Here is a 25,455-nt window from a genome sequence, read left to right as displayed (position 1 = left end):
GGCAACCTTTCCGGGTAGAAACACTTCAGAGTTTGGGAAATAGCACACCTTGGTTGATCTTTGAGTTTTTCCCAATTGAAAAGTCCTGATTATTTGATATCCCTTTGGCCCTGCACAATTGATTTTCAGTTTACTGTTTCTGTTGGTAGGCCTAGTACTTGCTGAGTTGTCCTCCATAGGATACTGCAACAGTATTTTAACAGGAGGTCAGTTGGTCACAAAAAACGAAGGGGGGGGGGGGGGGTGGGGGTAATGCTATTTTGTAATCTTTTACTTTATTTATTTATTTATTACTATTTAGCTTATATTGTGGGATGCGAAGCCCTCAGATTGATTCACATGATTCAGGCAGGCACAATCCTAGTCCTTTGAACCCATACACTATAGCAAACCCTTTCTCACAACCCATCATCATCATGCTATCCTGTTCACCTTACATGACCTTAACCACATCTATGCCATCCAAACAAGCAGATTAGCCAAGTCAAGACAACCAACCATAAATCAAACTCACTACTAATACTCTCAACATGTCACTCTAATACTCTAGCTATAGTCTATCCAATCATAAAAATCTATGATCCAATAAAGGTGAAACATGATTCACAGGATGCATGATACAGGAAAGGTAAAATGGGTGACAATGTCATGTTCCATCTTTCTCTAAATGATCTTGTTCAACAGAAGTATATGGTCCACCATGAGCAGAATCCAACGATTTTCTTGGCGCAATTGCGCAACGCGCTGTGACACAAAATGGCTACTGTGACCAATCAAGTCAATGTTACGGCGGCATGTATGCATTATGTGATGGAAATGGGGTAAATAATATTATAGGGGGTCTAGATAGGAGATGGAGAGGGGTAAATACTATTATAGGGGGTCTAGATAGGAGATGGAGAGGGGTAAATACTATTATAGGGGGCCTAGATTTGAAGATGGAGAGGGGTAAATAATATTATATGGGGCCTAGATAGGGGATGGAGAGGGGGTAAATACTATTATAGGGGGCCTAGATAGAAGATGGAGAGGGGTAAATACTATTATAGGGGGTCTAGAGGGGTAAATACTATTATAGGGGGCCTAGATAGAAGATGGAGAGGGGTAAATAATATTATAGGGGCCTAGATAGAAGATGGAGAGGGGTAAATAATATTATAGGGGGCCTAGATAGATGGAGAAGGGGTAAATAATATTATAGGGGGCCTAGATAGGAGATGGAGAGGGGTAAATACTATTATAGGGGGTCTAGATAGATGGAGAGGGATAGGGGCCTAGATAGAAGATGGAGAGGGGTAAATACTATTATAGGGGGCCTAGATAGAAGATGGAGAGGGGTAAATAATATTATAGGGGCCTAGATAGAAGATGGAGAGGGGTAAATAATATTATAGGGGGCCTAGATAGATGGAGAAGGGGTAAATAATATTATAGGGGGCCTAGATAGAAGATGGAGAGGGGTAAATAATATTATATGGGGTCTAGATAGGAGATGGAGAGGGGTAAATACTATTATAGGGGGCCTAGATAGAAGATGGAGAGGGGTAAATACTATTATAGGGGGCCTAGATAGGGGATGGAGAGGGGTAAATACTATTATAGGGGGCCTAGATAGAAGATGGAGAGGGGTAAATACTATTATAGGGGGCCTAGATAGGGGATGGAGAGGGGGTAAATACTATTATAGGGGGCCTAGATAGATGGAGAGGGGTAAATAATATTATAGGGGGCCTAGATAGAAGATGGAGAGGGGTAAATAATATTATAGGGGCCTAGATAGAAGATGGAGAGGGGTAAATAATATTATAGGGGCCTAGATAGAAGATGGAGAGGGGTAAATAATATTATAGGGGCCTAGATAGAAGATGGAGAGGGGTAAATAATATTATAGGGGGCCTAGATAGAAGATGGAGAGGGGTAAATAATATTATAGGGGCCTAGATAGAAGATGGAGAGGGGTAAATAATATTATAGGGGCCTAGATAGAAGATGGAGAGGGGTAAATAATATTATAGGGGGCCTAGATAGGGGATGGAGAGGGGTAAATACTATTATAGGGGGTCTAGATAGGAGATGGAGAGGGTAAATACTATTATAGGGGGCCTAGATAGGGGATGGAGAGGGGTAAATACTATTATAGGGGGCCTAGATAGATGGAGAGGGTAAATAATATTATAGGGGCCTAGATAGAAGATGGAGAGGGGTAAATAATATTATAGGGGCCTAGATAGAAGATGGAGAGGGGTAAATAATATTATAGGGGGCCTAGATAGAAGATGGAGAGGGGTAAATAATATTATAGGGGCCTAGATAGGGGATGGAGAGGGGGTAAATACTATTATAGGGGGCCTAGATAGAAGATGGAGAGGGGTAAATAATATTATAGGGGCCTAGATAGAAGATGGAGAGGGGTAAATAATATTATAGGGGCCTAGATAGAAGATGGAGAGGGTAAATAATATTATAGGGGGCCTAGATAGATGGAGAAGGGGTAAATAATATTATAGGGGGCCTAGATAGATGGAAAGGGGGTAAATAATATTATAGGGGGCCTAGATAGATGGAGAAGGAGTAAATAACATTATAGGGGGCATAGATAGGAGACGAAAAGGAGGTACATAAGACCAAGTTCCGCTGGGCGTATGTCCCACATTATGTGACCACAACTAAGGTGACATGGAGTACTGTTTATTCACCCTGTACCAAATTATGAGAGTGTCATTGTAGGTGATCCCTAGTTTGTTGTTGATAGATGGAAACTCTAGGCTCCACACAGTACAATAGATGCAGTGTCTATGGTTTGCCAAACACACCTTCACCTATGGGCCTGGCTAGGGGGTCTGTTTCCTGGTTCAACAACTACCTACCTGCAACTTGCAGTGCCAAAAATAGGCCAACCCTAAATGCAATTTTATAGTAATAAGTATTCTTTGTTGATGGATAATTATAGTCATATTTCTAGATACAAATGTTAGGAGCATGCATGGGTACAAACATGGTCATTTTCACGGTAAAGGGTGTAACTTTTGATTTTTATGGTCAAAATTTCAAACCACTTAAATATGTTTCTGTTTACTGTAATCATGCATAGAAGCAACTTAAATTCCAGTAAAATAGTGTTTCAAGGCTTAAACCTTTTGATTTCTGATAAAAATTTGACATTTCCATAACATTTTGGTTAAAAACTAAAAAAAAATGTATTTTACATAAGCTCAGAAAATTATGACATGAAAGCTGGAATACATGTGAAATCCCATTCCAAAGTAAGTCAACAGATATAAGTTAAATTTTATATCATGTTTTGCTATGTTTGTAATTGCAATTTTGAAAATTTTTAACATCAAGGGTCATTTGCAATGGAAATTTCCCAACCTTAAACATATTTTTTAAGTTTTAATTGGGTTCCTAAAATAATTTAAATGTCTAACTTCATGTACAAATACTACTTGATGAAAGGAACCTCCCAGCCAAGTTTCACAGAAATTGGAGTTATTTTTTAGAATTGGCAATTCAAGCGATTTGTGTTTCGGAGGCTTCAGTTAACAACACAGGTGATCATAAAAGTAAAATATTTGGCTAACTACTACAAGTTGACATGAAAAATAGGTAAAAAATATCACAATTACCAATTTTCATGCTTTGCTTCTAAGTATTGAATTTCAGTTGTGACAAAAATTAAATTATCACAGCAAGTCATTTTTTTTTTTTCGGAGGCTTCATGTTTACAATCGTTAAACATGGCAGAAGTAGTTTTTTTGAAAACAACACTGTTGGGATCATCTAAGCTGTTATTTTCTTGTGTGTATTGAATCAATGATTCTATGCGGCAGATATTGCAGATTTATAACATGATAATTTTTCACCCATTTGTTAAGTATGGTGTTATTTGCATGTGAAGCCTCCGAAACGGGCTTTCTTGGATATCAGTATATTTTTCAAGCATTAACCATAATATCAATTTTTTTTTTAATTTATGACATTCTGCACATATCATGCAACAATTACAATGCAGATATCAATATGGAACATACACATTTAGATATGCATAGATGATAATTAAGTTTACTGTTGTTTCGGAGGCTTCATTTGTTTCGGAGGCTTCAATTGTTAACGGAAAGTTTGTATTGGGTCCCATTTTCAAACGGTGATATATATCTCCATGATTTAAAAACAAGTGACTTGAGGATCTACTTTGCTACATTTTGATAAATAGATTGGATGAGCTCTTTTATTTATATTTGCCCAAGCTTGCTGAACAGTTTGTTTCGGAGGCTTCAAAAAAGTTAACGGAAAATCGGCTCTTTGAAGTCAAGATTTTATAAAAATTTTAAAAGCTTGCAAATCAACTAATTTTTGTTACCCATTTCAAGTTAAGATATCAACTGTTATGAATCAAGAAGAAGTGAAGAAATAACCAAGAATTATGAACCAAAGCTATACCCACAAAGTTTGTTAACAATTGTTAACGGAAAATGAAGACTCCGAAACGACAAATATCGAAGTCCGGTTCTCAAAAAATACAGGGCTGTTCACAATTAAATCTAATGTGGCAGTGTTTACTGAACATATGACCGTACTTTCAGGATAAGAAAAATTATCCATGAACTAACTGAAGAAAACACAGGGTTTTACCAAAATGTTACTGTTTTTTACAGTTTTTCAAAATGGCAATATTAGGTACATTTAAGCCTGCTAAAACTGAACGCAGTAACTCCCGAAGATGATTATGCTACCCAAGGTAGCTACTAACTAGATGACTTATGTGGCCAAAAATCATGGAATTCTGTGGCTTTATTAGAAAACTACGGATCAAAATGTTAAAAATCCAAAGTTACACCCTTTACCGTGAAAATGACCACATGCAAAGTTTTGATTCACTGAAGCTATTTCTTTCCTAATATTTGGTCAGCTTATTATTAGGCCAAATAAAATAAAAAACATGTTTCACGTCCGGGTTTTTGAAAAAAAAAGAGGAAGGGGGGGCTTTTTATTTTTATTTTTTATCGCAAAATCGGTGTAACTGCCCATAATTAGAGCTATCTTGGCGTATACAATAATGCCTGGAAAGAGGAGGAGGCCTCTTTTTATTTGTTGTTCTGAGAGATAGGCCCCTTAAACTATCACAAAACCTTATAAGGCCCTTCACAATTAATTCTTAGTTTCCTGTTTCAAGTTTGAAAATAAAGGACGAGGTGACTTTTAATTATTAATTATTAATTATCTATTAATTATTAATTATCTATTACTTTCTTTATTTTGAAAATGTGGTCGTGACTATTATCAACAGTCCATTTGGTCATTTTGACTAAGACTACGGATTTAATTATTTTACCTTTATAATTGATTTTTACATTAATATTAGTAGGGGACCCTACAATGTTCTTGTTTTATATTCGTAATCAAAGTTGAGATGATCAAAAACAGATATTAGCAAATAAAAGTAATTAAAAAGTCAAATAAAAGATGAAAATACCTAAATAAAAATAAAATAATTAAATATTTTTCCATTCTTGATTTTGGACGCGCGAGGGAAACAGGAAACTAAGGATCAATTGTAATTGGCCTAAAAGTGTTTCTTGTATATTAGCAAGGCTATAGAAAGCACATCTACTTTCTAGACATATTTTTTGAAAAGTTATAACTGAATTTCAAAAAATAAAAATAAAATTGAAGAAACCTCAAAAAAGGAAGCGGGAGGGGACGTGAAACATGTTTTATTTTTTATTTGGCCTTATGAAGAAGCTGTAGGATGTTTATACTAAGAGGAGTTAGGAGTCACAGTAGTTGAGAAGGCTGTACTTTGGCAGAGGTAAAGGTTATCCAGGGTCAGACAAAATGCCTGACCTTAATCACTCACTCACTGAATGGGAGGGAGGCAACAAAACATGACTTGCAAAAAATAGCAGTCTGGGCTGGGCTATGGCAAGACCCAAGAATCAGTAATATTCACTGAGATTACACCCAGCTCGCTGAACACCTGACTTTGATCAGGAGTAAAATCGTTGGATTTACTCTGGCAGAACTTACGCTGACCACACTACTCCTAGCAACTTGCCCCAACCCCAAGTTCCTTGGGGCATGGTCCAAATGTCAATGGGAATGCATTACATTCAGCAATGTTGCATAGATCATGCATAGATATTGGTCTATAAATTTATTTCTAACAGTAAACAGATGGATATTACCCAGGTAACATAATCTAGTTTCTATTAATGGCCATCCATGTTGTCCCCATTTTGTGACCTAAAAATATTTTGCCACAAGGAAAATAAATCAACTCTGCTATATCATGTTCACAGTCAAATGTGTTATGTGCAAGCCAGATGGCTGAGGCATGTGGACATAATGATAGGATAATGATGGGCATATTTTGTCTCTTCAATTATCTTAAATATTCTGTGCATAATATTAATGAAATATATTTCTCAACACTATTTCAGCTAAGAACCACTCTTCAAATCAAGGGTAGCACTTGCCTCTAAACCATGGGGTACAGGAAGGGGTCCATAGGCTCCTTACTACATGAGAATTTGTCAATTTTTTATGGGTCCAACTGGTGAAAATTTGGGGTCATGGACCCCCTCACCCAGCAGTACTACCCCTGCAGACCAAATACTAAGCAAGGGGGGCTCTTAAAAATTAAATTGGAAGGGTGGAATGCCCAGTGGACTCAAATGGAATACACCCAGTGTCTTTGGCCCTCACAAACTTTATGAGCATCCAGCCCATTTATGAACATCAAGCTCTGTTAGCAACAGAGCCTGAATGCTATCCCGATGGGGCAACCATACAACCCATCACGCTTAATTTTGGGTGCTTCTATATCTGTTTTGAGTGACAAATTACCAAGCATGCTAGAATTGATACCTAAATAAAATCACAAAAGCTTTATAATACTCTCATTGCTTGCCAATCATGCACCTAGCTTTACGCTTACATAGATCACCTTCCGTCCTGATATTTGCGGGCTACAAAACAGTCACTCATGCGGTTTGCAGCGTTCATTATGCTCTTCCTCCACATCATACTAGACTGTCTTATCTCATTACTCAAGGCATATTGGGATATTCCAGTTAAAATACTTACTCCCTATGGAACACATTAACTTGATCCTCTACACAGGGGGTGTGACTTTGAAACCGGGTTATCTGAATGGGTGACGGCGTTTGAAATCTACTGTACCACAATACGTCCACGATTTAAGTGATGTCTTCCACAGGGGGTGTATGGATTTCAACTGGAATAGCGCAATTGAGTGTGATGTGTGCGGAAGGAAGAAGACAACACCCAGATTGCACATGATAACCTGTGTCATACAAAGGTTAGCTAACCTACAGCTTTTGTTTTTATGTGAGAGATTTGTTTACAGCAACACTGTACTATCTAAAGGGCAACCTGTTTTGCATAGAGTGAGGCACTTGCTTATGGTATATTGTGACTGTACTATCCAGCAAAAGAGCAAACTATTTTAATTGGATACAAACCATAATTGTTTACAGCAAGTTGTGACTATTAATATTTATTCACCGCCTACATGCTGTGTACTAAGGCAGCAATTATTAGGTAGCAATAGGCCACATGAGATATATTTTTGGTTCTTGTCTATCTGGAGGATTTTCATGAATTCATGAGGGAGGGAAGGAGGGAGGGAGTGTAAGGGAAGGCGGGAGGGTTTTCATGAATTGATGAGTGAGGGAGGGATGGAGGGAGAGGAGGAGAGAAGGAGGGAGGGAGAGAAGGAGGGAGGGAGGGGAGGGAGGGGAGGGAGGGAGGAGGGAGGAGGAGACTATTATTAGTTTTCGGTGGTCTTTTCCAACAGTGGGCAAGGAAAAGGAGGAGGCCCCTTTTCTTTTTTTAAATGTGAGAATTCAGAGATTCTGAGGGACAAACCCCCTAGACTAGAGTACCACAAAAACACTTGAATTATAATGAAGTGTTCGCTGCAGCAGCCCAAGTTGTAAATATTTTGAAATATCTTCCAAAGCCCTAAAAAAATAATTAATTCCACAACATCAACTTCCAGCCCCCTAAAACTAGAAGTCACATGGTGCATAGCTATTAAATTGGAAAATACATTTTAAATATTTAATGGTAAATGGTGACTGTTTTCAACAAGTTGGTAAAATTAACACTTTTTCACTCCCTACATTGGAATAAGCATCACTTTGGTAAACATGATGATTGGGTTAATATAATATTTTCAAAACTCAGAAATCGGAGTGCTCCGTTTTTTCCCCAACTTTTAAGTAGGAAAATCGGGGAAACTCCAGGTAAAACGGAAAAGTTGGCAGGTATGTAATAATCAGTGCACACAATAACATGCAACTAGCCTATTCCTATACATGGGGCTGTATAAAGATACATTTTGGATATATTTGGAAGTAATAATGATCCCTAAACCACAAAGCATTCCTGGAAGGGAGTTGGCTGATAGCCACCCAAAATAAACCTCACAGTGGAAAGCACTTCTTGGCACATAAACAAAAATGCTAGATGTATTCAATGGGGTGGTTAACCACTATAACATCAGGACAACATAATAAATTCATTCAGATCTATTTCAATATATCCCATAGATGTAATTAAGACATCATTGTTTACCAGGAATATGCCATTACTAGGAACTGGGAAAACATGAAGACTAGATTTAATAATGGTAAATGGGCCAGAGGATTGTTTTTGCCTGAAATATTTTTGGGGAAAATTCATAATTTTTTTTGTGTGTACATTTTTCAACCTTTCTGTGATTTCTTTTTTTCTTTATTCAGCCTCTTTCAAGGGGGGGGGGACCAGTGACCGATAGACCCTCAACTTGGCAAGATCTTCCACTGTAAAACAGGATTGTTTTTGCCGTCGCCTTCAATACAATACTAGGATTACATGATCATACATGTTGAATGCTACATAACATAAAGTGCAAGTACTTTACTATTTCCACACGTTTCATTATGCCACATTGGTTGCCTGCCTTGAATGTTCTATATAAAACACTCTACCATTTATTATCATGAAAGGTAAAATAGCAAGTGAGCAACTGAAGACGCTAATGGGTTTTATTTTTAGATGTCATTCACATCAATTTAATACACAAATATTCCCAATGGATTTGAATGATGAGTCGCAATGAAAAAGTTCAGCATTTTTTTCTATAAATGCTTTTGCAATTTTATTTTTTCTTAATGAATGAGTTTGTCACCTCTTTACATGCTATAGCCTGGCTTGTGCATTTTGCATATAGGCCTGTGGATTTTTTATGGACCCTGCATGCAAACAAATTTATTCAGTCCTGCTTTATTAGTACCTGCATTTATTAAAAGGCCCATCAATACCTAACAATTTTATGGTAAACTATTTTTTATGCAAATTTAAAATTTTGCTATAATGATATCACTAGGATCCACAACATGCTCATCTATTAGAGCACAGTTCTTTAAGCCCAATACATTTATTGAATGACCTTTGACAATTTGGGGACAAAAACTCATACTCTGTAACTTGAGGTCAAATTTTGCACTATGATTGTTTAATTGAGGTTATTGATCTATGCTATTGGGATGAGGCCATTGTGGTCCATGGTGTATGATCTGGCAGTTGGACAGAAAGGTTGCTTCCCTAAATAGCGCAAATTGCTATTTTTTAAAGGAATAAAATACATGTTTTTTCCAGCCCAACTTTAGCTGCACAAAGTTCAACACTATTGTGTCCTAGCCCTAAACAAAGCCATACAATTTTGATTCATTTTACTTGACTAATGTATTGAAGGACTGAACTTGGGTGTGTATTAATGTGTTATTGTACTTGCATGAGACCTTGACTGGTGAAGTTAAATCTCTACAAAGTGATATATTGTTCGTTATAGTGTATTTAAATAATTCTTTCAATGTTTATATTCAATGTTTATTTAAAGAAACTTCTGTAAGAATTTGAAAACCTTGCTGGATATCAAGTAGGCGCATGTACATTTATATGTATTGCAGAATTAGTGTAATGCGTTTATTTTGGCAATATATTGACAAGTTAGGCTTAAATATGTATATTACTATCACAGAAAGATCATAATTTTGACAAAACTTGAGGGCATCCTCCTCAACAAACATTATATGGCTTTAAGGGATCTAAAATGAGCGTTTATTGCGTTTTGACAGTATTTTTTGTGGGACATGAGAGCACCTCAGACCTATCGAATTGCATTCTGAATCTGAAGCATGTCTTTCTGATATCAAATAATTTTCATTTTTGAAAATCACAATATAATACAAATTTTATGACAAATTATAAAAATTTGATATTTTTCAAATTTTGATATATAACAGTCCTCGAAGTAAATTATATAAATCTAATGATATATTCTTAAAGTGTATGTAGCAGGGACGAAAAGCCGACGGTCAATTGAAAATTTTGACCTTTCATATTGAAGATATGGATTTTTTTCCCCAAAAGACCTAATTTTTTTTGGTGTTTTGGAAAAAAATCCATATCTTCAATACGAAAGGTCAAAATTTTCAATTGATCGTCGGCTTTTCATCCAACCTACATACACTTTAAGTATAAATCATCAGATTTATAAAGTTTACTTCAAGTACTGTTAAATATCAAAAATATCAATTTTAATGATTTGCCATAAAATGTGTATTAAATTGCTAATTTCAAAAATGAAAATTATTTGATATCAGAAGGCCATTCTTCGTATTCAGAATGCAATTCGATATGTCTGATGTGCTCTAATGTCCCACAATAAATACTGTCCAAACGTTTCATACCCCAGCCCTTAAGATCTACCATTCAATTTCTATGTGCAGCAGTGCAGCACAGCAATTACGATGCCAGCTAAAATACAACGGGCTTTTGTACTAATCATGTACTAATACAATTTTGCTACTGTAGGTGTGGAACTAGCTAGTGAGGTCATCAACCTGGCATGATGGGATTTCATTTACAGTGAGAAGGGATTTCTCTTGACTGTGAATTGTGCATTGATTACTCCAATAGCAGCAAAGCTGTCAAATAAACCCACAACAGTATATATTCACTTCCCATCATGCAATGCATGTTACTAGGTTTTGTAATATGGAACTAGCTAGTAAAGTCATCAACTCCTCCTGCTAGCTTTGTTTTCAACAATGCATCATGGGAGGACATGCAGCAAACCCATCCATCTAATGCTTGAATCATCAGCGGTCATGAACCTCCTCCTCCTACTAGATTTGTACTTGTAGTAGATGATGGTTCTTATTGTCTTGTAATACTGTAAGTGGAAATTTTATTTTCGTACCTTTCGAGCTCCAAGCTATACCACAAACAAACAAAAATGCACAAATATATTCATTTTGTGTATAGGTCAATGTAGGGAAACTTAGAACTGCAAATTTAAAAACAAGGGAAACGGTTAAAAATTGAAAAAATTAATAACTTGGACAACTACGTTGAAATCTCCAGGGCGAAATTACCAATACCAAAACCAAGGGCACAACATGATAGCACCACCATCAGGGTTCAAACCCACAACCCTCCGGATTAATATTGTAGCAACCACACAGTGTATTTGGAGGATATTACGCTGCCCTCAAAGATGGAGAGTATAAAATGTTCCGTATAACATAGGACTAGTGTTGTTCTATCCACCCACTCACACCGATGTTAGATGAGGTAGTTGAGTCAAGACACATTAGTGCTACACACTGCATATAGAAGAGATAAGAAGATCCTGTCCTACTTAAATTTACCCTACCTATGCTTCAAACCAGGCATACAAAATCACCAGGAGCATGCTCCTACAAAGAAAACTCACCAACTCGTAGAAAATTTACCAGACCTTATGTGCAGGTACATGTGTGACATGATCATATAGGCCTAAACAGAAAATGTTCCACATTTAGCTTAGTTTCCAGAAAGAATTTTGCACAAACTGAAAATTATCGCAAAATTCTCTAATGATAAAATTGCACATCAAAATAATAAATGTTCCCTGCCTATCTATCATATTTGATCAATAAATTAACTCCCTAGAAATGAGTCCATGCAAGGGTGTGGGGTGGGGATAGGGGATGGGTGGTTGGTAGGTAGGGAGTTAGGGATGTATTCTCTCCCCCCCCCCCCCCATTATATTGATAAGGGAGGATGGTTGACATACAATCACCCCCCCTCAATATTGATGCCTCATGGGTGTGGGGTGGGTGTGTGAGGGTGTGTGTGGGGGGTAAATGTGCGTTTTGGTCCACAGGCCACTATGAACAACATATTTGAACATTTAAAATCATTGCCTTAAAATGGCATTTGTACCAAGGGTACTAGATTCTGAATTCTCTTCCATTTCTGTGGGTTGAAGCTAAATAAATCAGTGAGAAAATATTCCATTCCAAATAATAATGACCTCATTCAATTTATTATATTCTGATATAACCTACTGTCAATATGTGACTGGCATATAAAAAGAAATGAAGCCATAACTCTTCTAGTAGATAATCACTGTACACAGCCAGCATTCATTGATTCATTGAACCTTTGTGATAATTACAGCAGTCAGTCTTGTTACAAACACACCTTGAACTTTGCTCACCAATCTGTTGCAAAGGGCAACAATAATTCACGCCTTCCCATCATGCATTTCACATAATTGAGTTAGATCACCAAAACTTTCTATACTTGGCTATTGTGGATAATGTTGGTTTTAGTTCAAGCCATAAAAAATGAATGTTTTGGTTCTTGTCCAAACAATTTTCATTAACCACAATAGCCAAGCTGTCTATTGAATATCTCCATGAAGTCATGATGAGCCATTGCTGATAGTTGACCTTGACTCAGCATGCTGTCAATATCCCCCATAAGACAATAGACATTGTCTCCATGTTTTATCTTGTCATGATTTTACATACAATGCATCACAATGTCTCCACACTGGTCTCCACAATACTGTTATGGTGACTATGGAATGATGCATTCTGGGATAGCTAGCATATCTCCTGTTGTATAGAAGTTGCCTACGTGCAAAAAGCCTAACCCATATCATGGGGACCATGTGATGCCATGCAGCTTCACTCTACTACTGAGTGATAAGGGGCGCACCATTAGATTTCCAGGGGGGGCATGGGAGTTTTTGAAAAAAAAACTTTGCCCACTAGTGAGAAAAAAAAAAAAAACTTTGCCCACTAGTGAGAAAAAAAAAAAAATTTTGCCTCACTGATGAGTAAAAAAAAAATTTCCCCACCCAACTTTGTATAAAAGATTACATTAAAATTGAAACAAAAAAACTTCGCCGCCCAAGGCGGCAAAAAAAAAAAAAATTTTGTGCTCTTGGAGGAAAAAGAAAAAAAATTCCGCCGCCTTTGGCGGCAAAAAAAAAAAATTCTGCCTGACCCAAACTCCCATGCCCCCCCCTGAGAATCTAATGGTGCGTCCCTAAGTACACTCTGACTCAGTCAATTCTCTCTCACACAGATAAACACTTTGTAATTGTATCTATGAAAACAATTTGTTATCCTGGAAATATGATTTCAAATTGCATCAAGGTATAAATAGCCAACAATCGTCAAGATGGCCGATGAATAATTTACACCAATCGATCCATATTTAGTAAAATATAACAACTTTTTGACCAGTTTTGACCAATTCACGAAAGTGGAAGAATTGAGGTTCATTTGTAAAAATAAATTGAAATTTGGACCATCAACTGAAAAAGCATATTTACTGTAAATAATTTCCTACATGCAGTTGTTGTGGGATTTGTGATTATAAGAGGTTAATGCTCTGTGTGCTAGTCATGCACTTCAATGGAAAAAGTTCAAGTTTTGATTTTCTCAAAATATCAAGAGCTATCTTAAGAACTACTGAATCAATACCAGGCTTGTTTGTACTCATTTCAATGCATTTTTCATGCTGATTCCAAATATGGTCATGAAAATTTACATATCTGAAATTTTTGAATTTTTAAAAAATTTTGAAACTTGTTGTCTGCAGTGGAGACCCGTGTGAACAGAGTTAATAGAGAAATGCAAAAATAGCTTCACTGTGTTTTAAATCAGGTATTCTATTCAATGATAATTCCACAACACAAACATGACCCTGCCACTCAACCCAGCCAGCCAGCCAGCCAGGCAGTCAGCCAGATTGAGTAGTCATGGGTATCTATTGCAGGCATAATGTCAGCAGCAATTCAACAGAATAATAACAAACAAACTCTGGGAAATAACTAAGCAGGCAAGTCATGCATCCTATTTATTGGTGTATTCACTCTGTTGTTATTAATGGTGGCTTGCTTGCTTGGTTAGTTCCCATTTTACTCAAAATATTAAATGCTGGGAATAAGCCAAGGTCATGTGAAAGATCAGATTTAGTGGATTTCAGTCTTTATAGACCCAAAGATCAGGAGAAAAGAACATGTGACCCATGTCATGATTTTAATTTTGCCATAACTTTAGGAGTACTGTACCATTTAGTTCCCAATTATACATTTACTCTATGCAATGCTGGGAATAAGCAAAGGTCATGTGAAAGATCAGATAGTGGATTTCAGTCTTTAAAGAACCCAAGATCAGGAGAAAGTAACATGTAACCCATGTCATGATTTTTGGCAACACTTTCTACCCCATGCCACCCACTTTATTCCATGAGGATGCTCCATTGGGCTATTCCAGAAAATAAGTGCACACCCCCTATAGAGGAGTAACTTTTCAATCAAAGAAATGTCTGGATTTCCAGGTCTGCTTTCTGAAAACGACTGGATTTCCAGTTGCAAATGTCACTTGAAAAAGCCTGGAAATCCAATTAAATGAAGGAAAAATCACGGAAATGTCCAAAACGAGCTCTCAAATTGAGGATTTCTGGTTTTGAACTATTTTTCTGCTGGATTTTATTGCCTTTGCACACTTTAAAAGTCTGGATTTCCAGCAGTCACGACTGAACAAAAAGTCCGGATATCCGAACTCCTCTATAGGGGGTGTGCATCTATTTTCTGGAATAGCCCATTCTCAAAGTAGTCAGCCGGTGCATGAGAGGAGTGGGGTACCAGATTCTAAAATTGTGCCTTATTTTTCAGTGATTACTCATATTGCGCAGACTTACAATTTCCTTTTTTAATTGACAGATAAATGTGAAGACAGTGACCTCAAAGTTCCGAAATTTTAGAGATGTTGCACATCGCTTTATAGGAAAAGCTATTGCCGATATCACATCAATTGGTCGCTAGTGTGCCCAAGGGTAGCTTCAAATCACAAGCAGTTAACTTGAAGGCAACTTTTTGCTACCGGTTGTTACTAGCCACAACTAGACACTGGTAGCGATAAAATCAAACGCTGTGACTGCTGGCATGATATGGGCATTTATTGTGTACAGATCATATCTAATATTAAGGGCTGAAAACCACTGCATCCATCATTAGGCCACTAACAGTCAATTTTGAGTTTCCCGTCACATAATTTCTGAAAACAAGTGAGGTAACTTTTTCATTATTCATTATTCATTATTTTTCTGCCTTTCATTATATGACCAACACGCATGTAAAATGTGTTGTTATTTGCCGCTCACTTACTTGAAGATGAATGTTTAGCCCAAATGAGATTCAAAAGTATACTAAAAAGAGTCTGCAAGGTTGACAGCAAAATGTATGTTTTGATTTTGATTTTTCCACAAAAAATAAAGGGATATTCATAATTTTTTTGCAAATATAACCAGTTTTTATCGGTATTTTTTGGAAAATCACAATAATGAATTCAAGTGAGGGTCAGAAAATGAAGTGAGGGCGGGTGACGGGAAACTCAAAATCGACTTTGATTGGCCTTAATCCTTGTCTGCAGACTTAACTCATGATCACATGGTTGAGGGTCATTGGGCAAGACACTTTATTTCCACCTGTCCACCCAGACACAAAATGGGGAGCTGTTGGGGAGTTTTCATTATGTGCACGGTACCCACAGACATAATGATATCCTACTGGCAGCTGAATAATTGTAGTATTGCTTTACACTGTTCTAACTTAACTCCATGAGAACTACCTGCCGATTGGCCAAAAAGAAGTTTCATTATCAATTGGACCAATCAGCATAATTGTTAGAATAATTTCACCAAGCAAAAAAATTGGGGTGAATTATTCACAAACCTCCATTCTGATTGGTGATTAAAGTGAAGATATCATGTAATTGACCAATCAGAGGCAATGTTGGATCGGCAGGTAGTGTTCAGGGGGTTAAGCACTATAGGTCCTAAATGATTGTCAATGCAAAATAATGAAAACATGGATCTTCATCAATGGTATTGTCTTTTTTATAGACAGTTCTTGTTTAAACTTACCCTAGTGTATAGATCATGTCCAGTAATAACGGCTGAAAACCACTGTGTCGTTGATCCTCGTCTGTATACCTGTACTCTATATCCAGTCAACGAGTAGGGTGCTTTCATCAATATATCATGAACCTGTTGGTCATGCAGCCATTGATCCACCTCTGTCTTGACGTCCGGGTAGCGATTGAACACCGTATAGGTTGAATTTTCCTGTAACGACACACAAGTAAATAAAAAGTTGTGATTGGAATTCTGCTAACAACATTATGTGACATGTTACACCAGTACATTAGGTTAGTCCATTCAAAATACACACTACACCTGTGGAATTAAATAAATTAAAACTGAATCTGAATTTGGAAGATGTTAGAAATATGAGTTCAGTCAAATTGGAGTTAAAGAACTGCGCTTTGGACAAATTGTTGTAATTGAACAAATTTACATAGCGAATCGGTGCTTCAGTAATTGGAGCATTTTCGGCGATCTGAAAAGGATCAAGTAACTTATTTAATGTCAGTTTATTTTGCACAAGTCCCAAAATTAACCTGCATTTAAATGTTTCACTTTCCGTGCGGAAGATTTCATCAATTCTGCACTGATTAAGCCGCTACACCTCCTCTGACAATCCTCATACTCTCGTCAACATCTGAAACTGAATACATTTCTGGACTTGTAGGACATAATCTGACATTAAGTTATAATTAAATCAGGCCTGATGAACTTATTCAAGGGCTACATCTCAACATGCAAAAACACAGACAGTTTATTTACACCCTAGAGGGCGACATACTATGATTACAGTGTTACATGTTCTTCCTCCCTGTGCAGTTTGGCCAATTTGTGGAAAACTCCCTGGCATGTTTTCACAAATAATAGATGCACCTGGTGAGATACCAGTGTGAGTTGACTATCAGGCTGCCTGATTATTAGGTTTGCAAGGAAAACAAAGTGCACTTGGACTTGAAGATAGTCCTGTATTATGGTTAATCCATGGTTAAAATGGTCCCAATTCATATTTGGAACACTTTACCTAGCTATAGGCCCTACAATATGTGTCAAGTTCCAAGTTTAAGTTCAAGTTTCATCTTATTTCCCATCAATGTTATAAAATGTGAGATAAAGAGAACATTATGATATTAATATAGATAAATGAAACAACATAAAGAAGTGTATGGCCTATGTAGAGTTTGCAAGTGGGCACTGATGCACACTGCACAGGCAAAAGTATTGAGTGTTTTAATGGCAAGTGCCTAATATGGGTGTCCATTTACAGAATGGTATAGCCAAGAGCCCATGCATAGGGAGTGTCAGGCTCAGTGACTTGTTTACCTGTTGCTTTCCCCCCCCAGGGTTCAGGACTTGACTCACACCTCTGCTACCTACTGACCTCCCTCCCTCAGGTCAAAGTCATCATACTGTGACTAGAGTATGTTCACTATGACATGGAGCATGACCTTATCTTCTGGTTACCCATGATTGAAGGGGTAAGACTTGCACATCACAAAATGAAATCTTGACACTCACTACACTAGGGTCTAAAACATGCTCATCTGTAAGTACACAGTTCTTTATCCCCAATGTTGGTACATTCATAGAATGACCTTTGCATGTGTTGGGTACAAAAACTCACCCTACAACTTGAGGTCAATTTTTCTGCTATTGCTTGTTGAAATTATTGGACTCTGCCAGGTGGACAGGATCATATTATCACTTGGTGATCATGATGTATTAAAAAACATGACCTGTAATTGATGACCAAATTAAAAAAGACTAGTTTGCATCTGACAGCATGGTGTGATTGGTTGCTGAAATGCGCAGTACAGCGTTTTTGGTCTGGTTGACAGGACGTCAGATGCAAACTAGTCTCTTTAATTCGGTCTTCAATTGCCTTGTTTGGGGGGAGCATTTTTGTAGATTATGATTATTTTTTGTCACTATTATGAACAGCTTATTTTTAAAAAATCATTGCAATTCCAGACAATGCAAGAATATGAAAGCAGCCTAATTAGCATAATGATACAAGCGATAATGAAGTGACTTAGTAAACAACCTATAGCATAGATGAGCAGGAAGGATATTATCATGATTGATGGTATTTGGTCTGATAGTGATGAGTTGACAAGATCTATAGGCTAATTCACTCACTCCATCCCAAGGGCATACTGATGAACTTGTGACACCACAGATGGGATATGACTATCCACAAAACAAATTCATGCAAGCTGAAACTACATACTACATTGTATATCATTCAAGCTGAAACTACATACTACATTGTATATCATTCAAAGTTCATATGATTTAACATGGACAATTAATGAAACGGGAAAAGATATTTTTACACAAATGTTTGAGTAGGAATAAGTACACTGATCAAAATATATTTTGTTGGAAGTAAATGGGACATACTGTTTTCATTACAATACATCGATTTAAATATTATTTTATAAAAAGTCATCATCAATATCGTTGAAGTTCATTAACGTTTGCAAATATTTGGCTACAAATCAATGCATATTAATGTTTAGGTACTTTTATTTTACAGACTTTTGCCTTGGTACTTGGTCAAAGTATTTCTCATGTGTTTTATTATAATAATATTATATATCAGCCACCTGCCCTCTACCTAATTTGCATAATTAATGAGCTAATTTGCATAAATGTTACTATTCCAAGGAAATCCACATTTTTCCAAGGTGACTAGGTCAGCAAACTTTGATGGTGTCCTGTAGCCCCAACAGCAAGTATTAATACTAGACTACTCTAGCATGTGACCTGTGAATGACCCTCAAAATAACTCACTGGATCCTCAAGTTCACCTCCCTATATGCAAGTCATAGGTAACCATGTGGGTAAGAAATTGCAATTAATTTAAGAAAAGAAGAATTCAGACACTTGACAATGGACCTGACCAACCATATCAATTCAACAATTAATTAAATGCCAGTTATTTTAGTGGAACAATTAAATTTCAACAGTCTCCCCTAAGGCTGGCAATTGTTGTTAACCTGGGATAACAAATCTAAACCAGTTGGTTTCTTTTTGAGCCAATATTGGTGTTAACTTGATGGAGCCTGAATGGAACACAACTACAGTACACTCATATTTGAACTAATCTGTGGCTTTCAAATATAGGTCACATCATAAACAAGGTACATAAAAGGAATTGTGGTCAATTTTTTGATAATTGGGATTCATTGGCTGAAGACCAATATCACACATTCACATTCAGCTGAAATATTTACAGTGAAATAAATGTTTAGATTTCCAACACAAATCCGAAAGAAGTACATCAGGGGATAGCTTACACAACAGAAATTTTCATGCCCAACATTCTAATGATCTCCATTCCATGGGGCCCAGATGAGCCATACCCAGACATGATAACAATGGGGAAATGTGGGGGTGCACTACAGGAAAATGTGGAGTGACATTTTTTGTCTGAGATAATGAGGATACATGATATAAATGTGAGGAATGAAAGTTATGTTGTTTTGAAAGAAAAATGTTATATTCCTAAAAAATATTATAATATTACTTCTGCATTTTGGGTAAAGGAATATATTTCAATTAAAATTTGACAGAAATCATTAAATTAAAAAAAAATATTCCCGAGAAATTTGCGCTGTTGTTTCCTGCTTTGTGCATTGGAACAATAGAATTCACATCTAAGACACTTGTCCAATCGCTTATGTCTGGTAAGTAAGTAAAATAACCACTTAATATATCCTCAAGCTAATAAGATAGTAATAACAAAATCCAATTTCACACATTTCTTCTGAAGTGAACTGTGATGATGCTAGCCCCATTTCTCTATCCATTCAATAGCAATCATCTTTCCCTACACAGGGTAATATTATTCTCAGCTCCAATAACTCAATGCATTCTGTGTTCATCATTTGGTATGTACAATGAGATATTATTTTCACCCAGCGCTTCAATTAGTGTTGCAAACAGGTTTCAGTATCCTGAGCACCACAGGGGGCCAACAAGTCTGCCTTGGCTGCATAAATGGGCTATTCCACTTGAACTTCATATACCCCCAATAGAAGACATGACCTTAAATCTGCCACAAGAGGGGTGTAGAATTCACATTCCCTGTCTGGAAACTAAAGGTCATGTCTTCCACAGGGGGAGTGTGGATTTCAACTGGAATAGCCTGTTATATCTTTGGTTTATTTTGCCCTATCATGATCCTGGGCAGGTGAGGTCAAATTCATGGTTGTTAGTCAAAGCTATTAGTCCATACTTGTCTATAGAATGGATGAACAATGAATGAACAGAACCTTCACAGTAAATTAAACTCTGGCATAAAATTTGGTCACTTTTGCCTGCTGACCTTTTGGACAAAAATCAAAAATATACTTTGTTACTCATTTACATGGTCTGCATGAAAAATCAATTTATCTAATTTATCAAACAAACAAAAATAAATTTCAAAAATACACTCGTTATTTGTTTAGCTTTATATTAAGACTGATGAGTCAAGCATAATGTTACTGTTACGTGGGCCTATTTATGTCACTATTTATATGCCACAACACACAGCTGTTTGCTGCTGCTGCAGTCTATAAGCCTCAGTTTTATAATGCTCTAGATAATTTTGTTATCACATATTTAAGGTGGGATATGAGGCATTAGATTGATTGAGTAGGGTAAAGTACACTTATCAATAAATTATATGCCTTTTGTTTGAAGCAAATTGGACACAAGGTTTTCATAATTTATATTTGCTTTGTATCTTACTGTTTTTATTAAAAATTAATGTAGATAAGGCCCTTCACATTAAATTCTTAGTTTACTGTTAACCGCCCGCGTCCAAAATAGAAAATTGCAAAATATTTAATTATTTTATTTTTATTTAGGATTTTCTCCTTTAAAAAATAACTTTTAATGACTTTTACTTGCTACTTTCTAACATGAATCATATCAACAATAATGATGAATAAACAAACAGCATAACTGCACCTTATACCTTGTAAAAGTAAGCATATTAATAAAATAATTAAATGCCGGCTCCTGTCAAAACGGGTTGATAATTGGTTGTGATAACTAATACTAAATAAAGAAAATAATAGATAATTAATAATTAATAATTAAAAGTCACCTCGTCCTATTTTAAAAATCTTGAACAGTAAACTCAGAATCAATTGTGAAGGGCCTAATGAGCTAATACAGCTGAAAAAGCTCAAGAATACATAATTTTTGCATAAATTTCGATTACAAATCAATGCATTAATGTTTGCTTTGAAACTTGGTCAAAGTGTTTCTAATTATAATATGTTCGGATGCATTATACTGTCTAGTCTCCATCTAATTTGCATATTTAATGAGCTAATCTGCATAAATGATAATTACACAAATTAGAGCAGCTAGCTAATTAGGGCTACACATCAGTATATGGCAATTAAATATGAAATAATATTATTAGCAGCCTTTTGTATCAGCTGTGTGAATTCAAACAAATAATTATGTGCATCAATACATAATGTCTATCTATAGATCAATAAATGAGCACCTTGTTAGGTAAGTCTGTCATATCAGTCAAATGCATCATCAGGCTGTTCATTGTCAAGTCTAAAGTCCACCAGTTACTGTATAAGTGGTAATTTTCGCGAGGGTTTTATTTTCGCGAATTTCGCGATTAGAGCTCCAACCGCGAAAATAACACCTCGCGAATGTTTGCAATAATGTATTACAAGTATAGGAAAGGACTGGGCAATCGCGAAGATAACATTCGCGAAAATGTGTCTCTGATTCCAAATCGCGAAAATAACTGTACGCGAAAATTACCACTTATACAGTATAGAATTATTTATACCTGGGACCAATCAACAGGAAATGAATGGGCTGATTAATCAAGTTGTTATTGATAGTCAAATTATGCAAGGATAAACACGTAACTAGCAGGGTTAAAGTCTGTATCATGATGGCATTCATAAAGATAGTCAATATTGTAATACTACACAATTGAATTCTTCACATTGGTCAGATACAAGTATAAAGTCCAATGTGTGATATTTTGTCATCATGTGATCAGCATGTGCTCAAGACAGAGAAGATAAGTTACACTTCCCATTCTGCATTTCTCCCATTTCAATTTCTGTACTGATTTGCTAACTAGTGCAACATGGGATGATAGTGACGAAATGTACCTCAAAGAACAGTACACATACAGATCTTGCAAAATGTTTTTTTTTTGGACTATCAACCCATGTTTAGCTAGACCTATATTTTCAAAATGAAAACAAAGGGAACATGTACAAAGTTATAGGACTGTCATTTGGTGAAATGAAATGGTGTATCATGTTGCAATTGATTCTGGGAAGGGTGATATATATCTTCCATGGACTAAAGAGATACAGAAGAACTCCAAACAGCCAAAGTCTCAGCATCACCTGATGAGGGCCGATCATTGCATCAAATGCGACAGGCAAAACTGCTGTTACCAGTGTTTTATAAAGTCTAGCAAGTTGTCAGCTTCAGTGAATGGAGAATGAGAGGGAGAGTAGGGCAGCATCTCTCCACCCCCCACCACCACCCCTTTTGCAAGAAAATCAATTGACCTATAATTTATGACCCCCTCAAATAACCATTTTCCATAATAAATTCACCCAAATTTAATTCCATTACCCCACCCTGTTGATCGTAGCTCATACTTCCATGATAGAGTAAACTGGTATGAATTATTTTATCAAAATCCGCATCCATGAATCAGAGTACAAAAATTGTGTAATACAAAGTAAACACACGCACACAAAAATATCAACTATGTAAAAGGGTGGCATGCAAGGTGAAGTCAATAACAAGTTATTTCCCAATATCACAGTTGGCTTCCCTATACGCCTTGATAAATCCATTATTACACATAACTACTATTGTCCTATTCAATGTCAATAAAAGTATTTATGTGAAAACAAACTACTCAAATATTTGCCTGCATATCAAAGCATTGTAGATATTAATCACCTACCAAATACAGATCACAACATCCTGAATTTTTATCCACACCTTTGATGATTCTATAATTATCAAATAATAAATGTGCAAATAACTACATGAAATAAAACTAGATTATGTTTGTACCACAGATGACAATGAATTGTTTTCAAATGTTTCCAATTTATTTTATTTTATATTTTGAATTTTCAGAATAGATTAGAATAACTGTTGGTTGAATGACAATATAACTTGGGTGTATGCCAAAGTGAAATCTATACAAAAGTGCAAGAGCATTTTATCACACAATCAAGGCTTGTGATTGCAAAGAATGGTCTGTCACTTGTGATCAAATGTGCCATAGTTCATGCAATAGTTCACTTAGCTATATCACTGTGTATTGAAGATCAAAATCACACGAGGGAAATATTTTGCAGGCTTTCTTGGGCTTCTCAATCTCATGACTTTAGCAACTAGGTTTAGTTGCCAAATAACAAAAAATACATGTATGCGTATGTTTGGTTCAGTCAAGTAAAAACAAAATACAGAAATATTACACCATGCAGAGCTACAGTTATAGCATTTATTTTAAGAGTCTACACCGAATCGTAAACAAATTTGGTGACATCTTGAGAGAAAAAAAATAAAGAGTAGGCGACAAAAAAAGAAAACCTGTTCTACGGGCCCGACCGACCCAGATTTTGAACAAATTGGGGAAAATATTTTTCCTGTACAAATGAAGACCGACCCAAATTTCGGAAATTTCAGGAACAAAATTTTTTTTTTGTATTTGATTTCCTCAAATTGCAAATTAGTATTTAAACATTTTAGTGATTTTTTGGGTCATTTAAAAAAAGAAAAGAAAAAAAAAGCAGACCGACCGACCCTACTTGAAAGGTCCGCCCGCCCGTAGAACAGGATTTCTTTTTTTAGTCGCCTTAGGGTTTTTTTGATTTTCATAGTAATAGTAAATAGATAGGCCCTATAAAAAAAGGAGGCGGTGGCTAAGCCGACGGGAACAAGAAACATGGAAGCATCATGGTGCCTCAAAAAATTAAAATTAAATTAAAAATTGTGTTTTCCCATTTTTTACTTTCATTTTATCATTTTAATATGCCCATCGTATCAAATAGATTTAGATGCTTCTTCATGTGCAGTACATAAATACCTAGCAGTCAAAATATTGACAGTCAAATCAAATCAAATGACGGGAATTATTCTCCATCAATAGTCAGTTGGAGGTGTCTTTATTACCTAGCTGTCACTTCTTGTACCATTCGTATGTATTCTGGGCTATTCCCTTTAAAATACATTTATATGTGTGGAAGATAAAAGGTCATGCTTTCCATAGGGTGTACAGATTTCAACTGGAATAGCTCATTGAATACATGTAATATTCATGGACAAGATGACTACTGACGCCTGGATCAGTGCTCTACGCAGAGAATAACTAGAAACGTCACGGTTTTCGACGCAAGGCGTTGAATGGGATGCCTCCACCATGGGGCGATTTAAATGTGTACAAATCCATTTTAGTAATTTGACCTCAGATGACCCCTGGGTGACCCCCGGATGATTCCAAAATGACATGCCAAAAATTTGGCTCTAAATGTTGACTGTACCCACCAAGTTTCATGCCCATACGACCAATTTTATTAATTTGACCTTAGATGACCCCTGGGTGATCCCGGATTACCCCAAAATGACCTTCCAAAAAATTGACTCTAAATGTCGACTGTACCCACCAAGTTTCATGCCCATAAGACAATCCTACTATAATTCACCAGAATCTGTCTGTTTGTGTGTTTGTGTGTTTGTGTGTCTGTCTGTCCGCCTCTTTTCTCGGAGACTGGGGGTCGCGCGTTCCTCAAACTTGGTGGGTGAACTTGGTGGGTGGGTGCAGCTTGGTATGAGGAAGAACGAGTTCATATTTTTTAAGGTCAAAGGTCAAGGCCGGGGTCAAGTCCAATTGAAGTCTAATTTCAAAGTGCCCCTATGGAGCTCAAACTTGGTGGGTGTGTTGACCTTGGACTAACAAACAAAAGTTTCCACGGTGACCTTTTCAGTCAGACCCACGGTTAAGAGGTCATAGGTCAAAAAAGGTAGAAATTTCAAATTGCCCCTATGGAGCTCAAACTTGGTGGGTGGGTGGATCTTGGACTAACAAACAAAAGTTTCCACGGTGACCTTTTTGTCAAACCTACGGTTAAGAGGTCAAAGAACAAAAAAGGTAGAAATTTCAAA

The 25,455-nt window shown here is 36.5% G+C and overlaps 1 protein-coding gene across 1 annotated transcript in view; it reads right to left on the bottom strand.

The window, feature by feature from the left end:
- Window positions 1-25,455, bottom strand: part of LOC140162060 (probable JmjC domain-containing histone demethylation protein 2C) — a 66,629-nt gene that overhangs the window by 9,751 nt on the left and 31,423 nt on the right. Inside the window, exon 4 of the mRNA XM_072185350.1 lies at window positions 16,282-16,482. Coding sequence (XP_072041451.1) covers window positions 16,282-16,482 — 201 coding nt within the window. The remainder of the gene's footprint in view (window positions 1-16,281; window positions 16,483-25,455) is intronic.

Source organism: Amphiura filiformis, chromosome 10 (assembly GCF_039555335.1).
Source record: "Amphiura filiformis chromosome 10, Afil_fr2py, whole genome shotgun sequence".
NCBI lineage: Eukaryota > Metazoa > Echinodermata > Ophiuroidea > Amphilepidida > Amphiuridae > Amphiura > Amphiura filiformis.
Note: the sequence above shows the minus strand (reverse complement) of the source record. Positions and strands in the feature narration are given on the sequence as shown.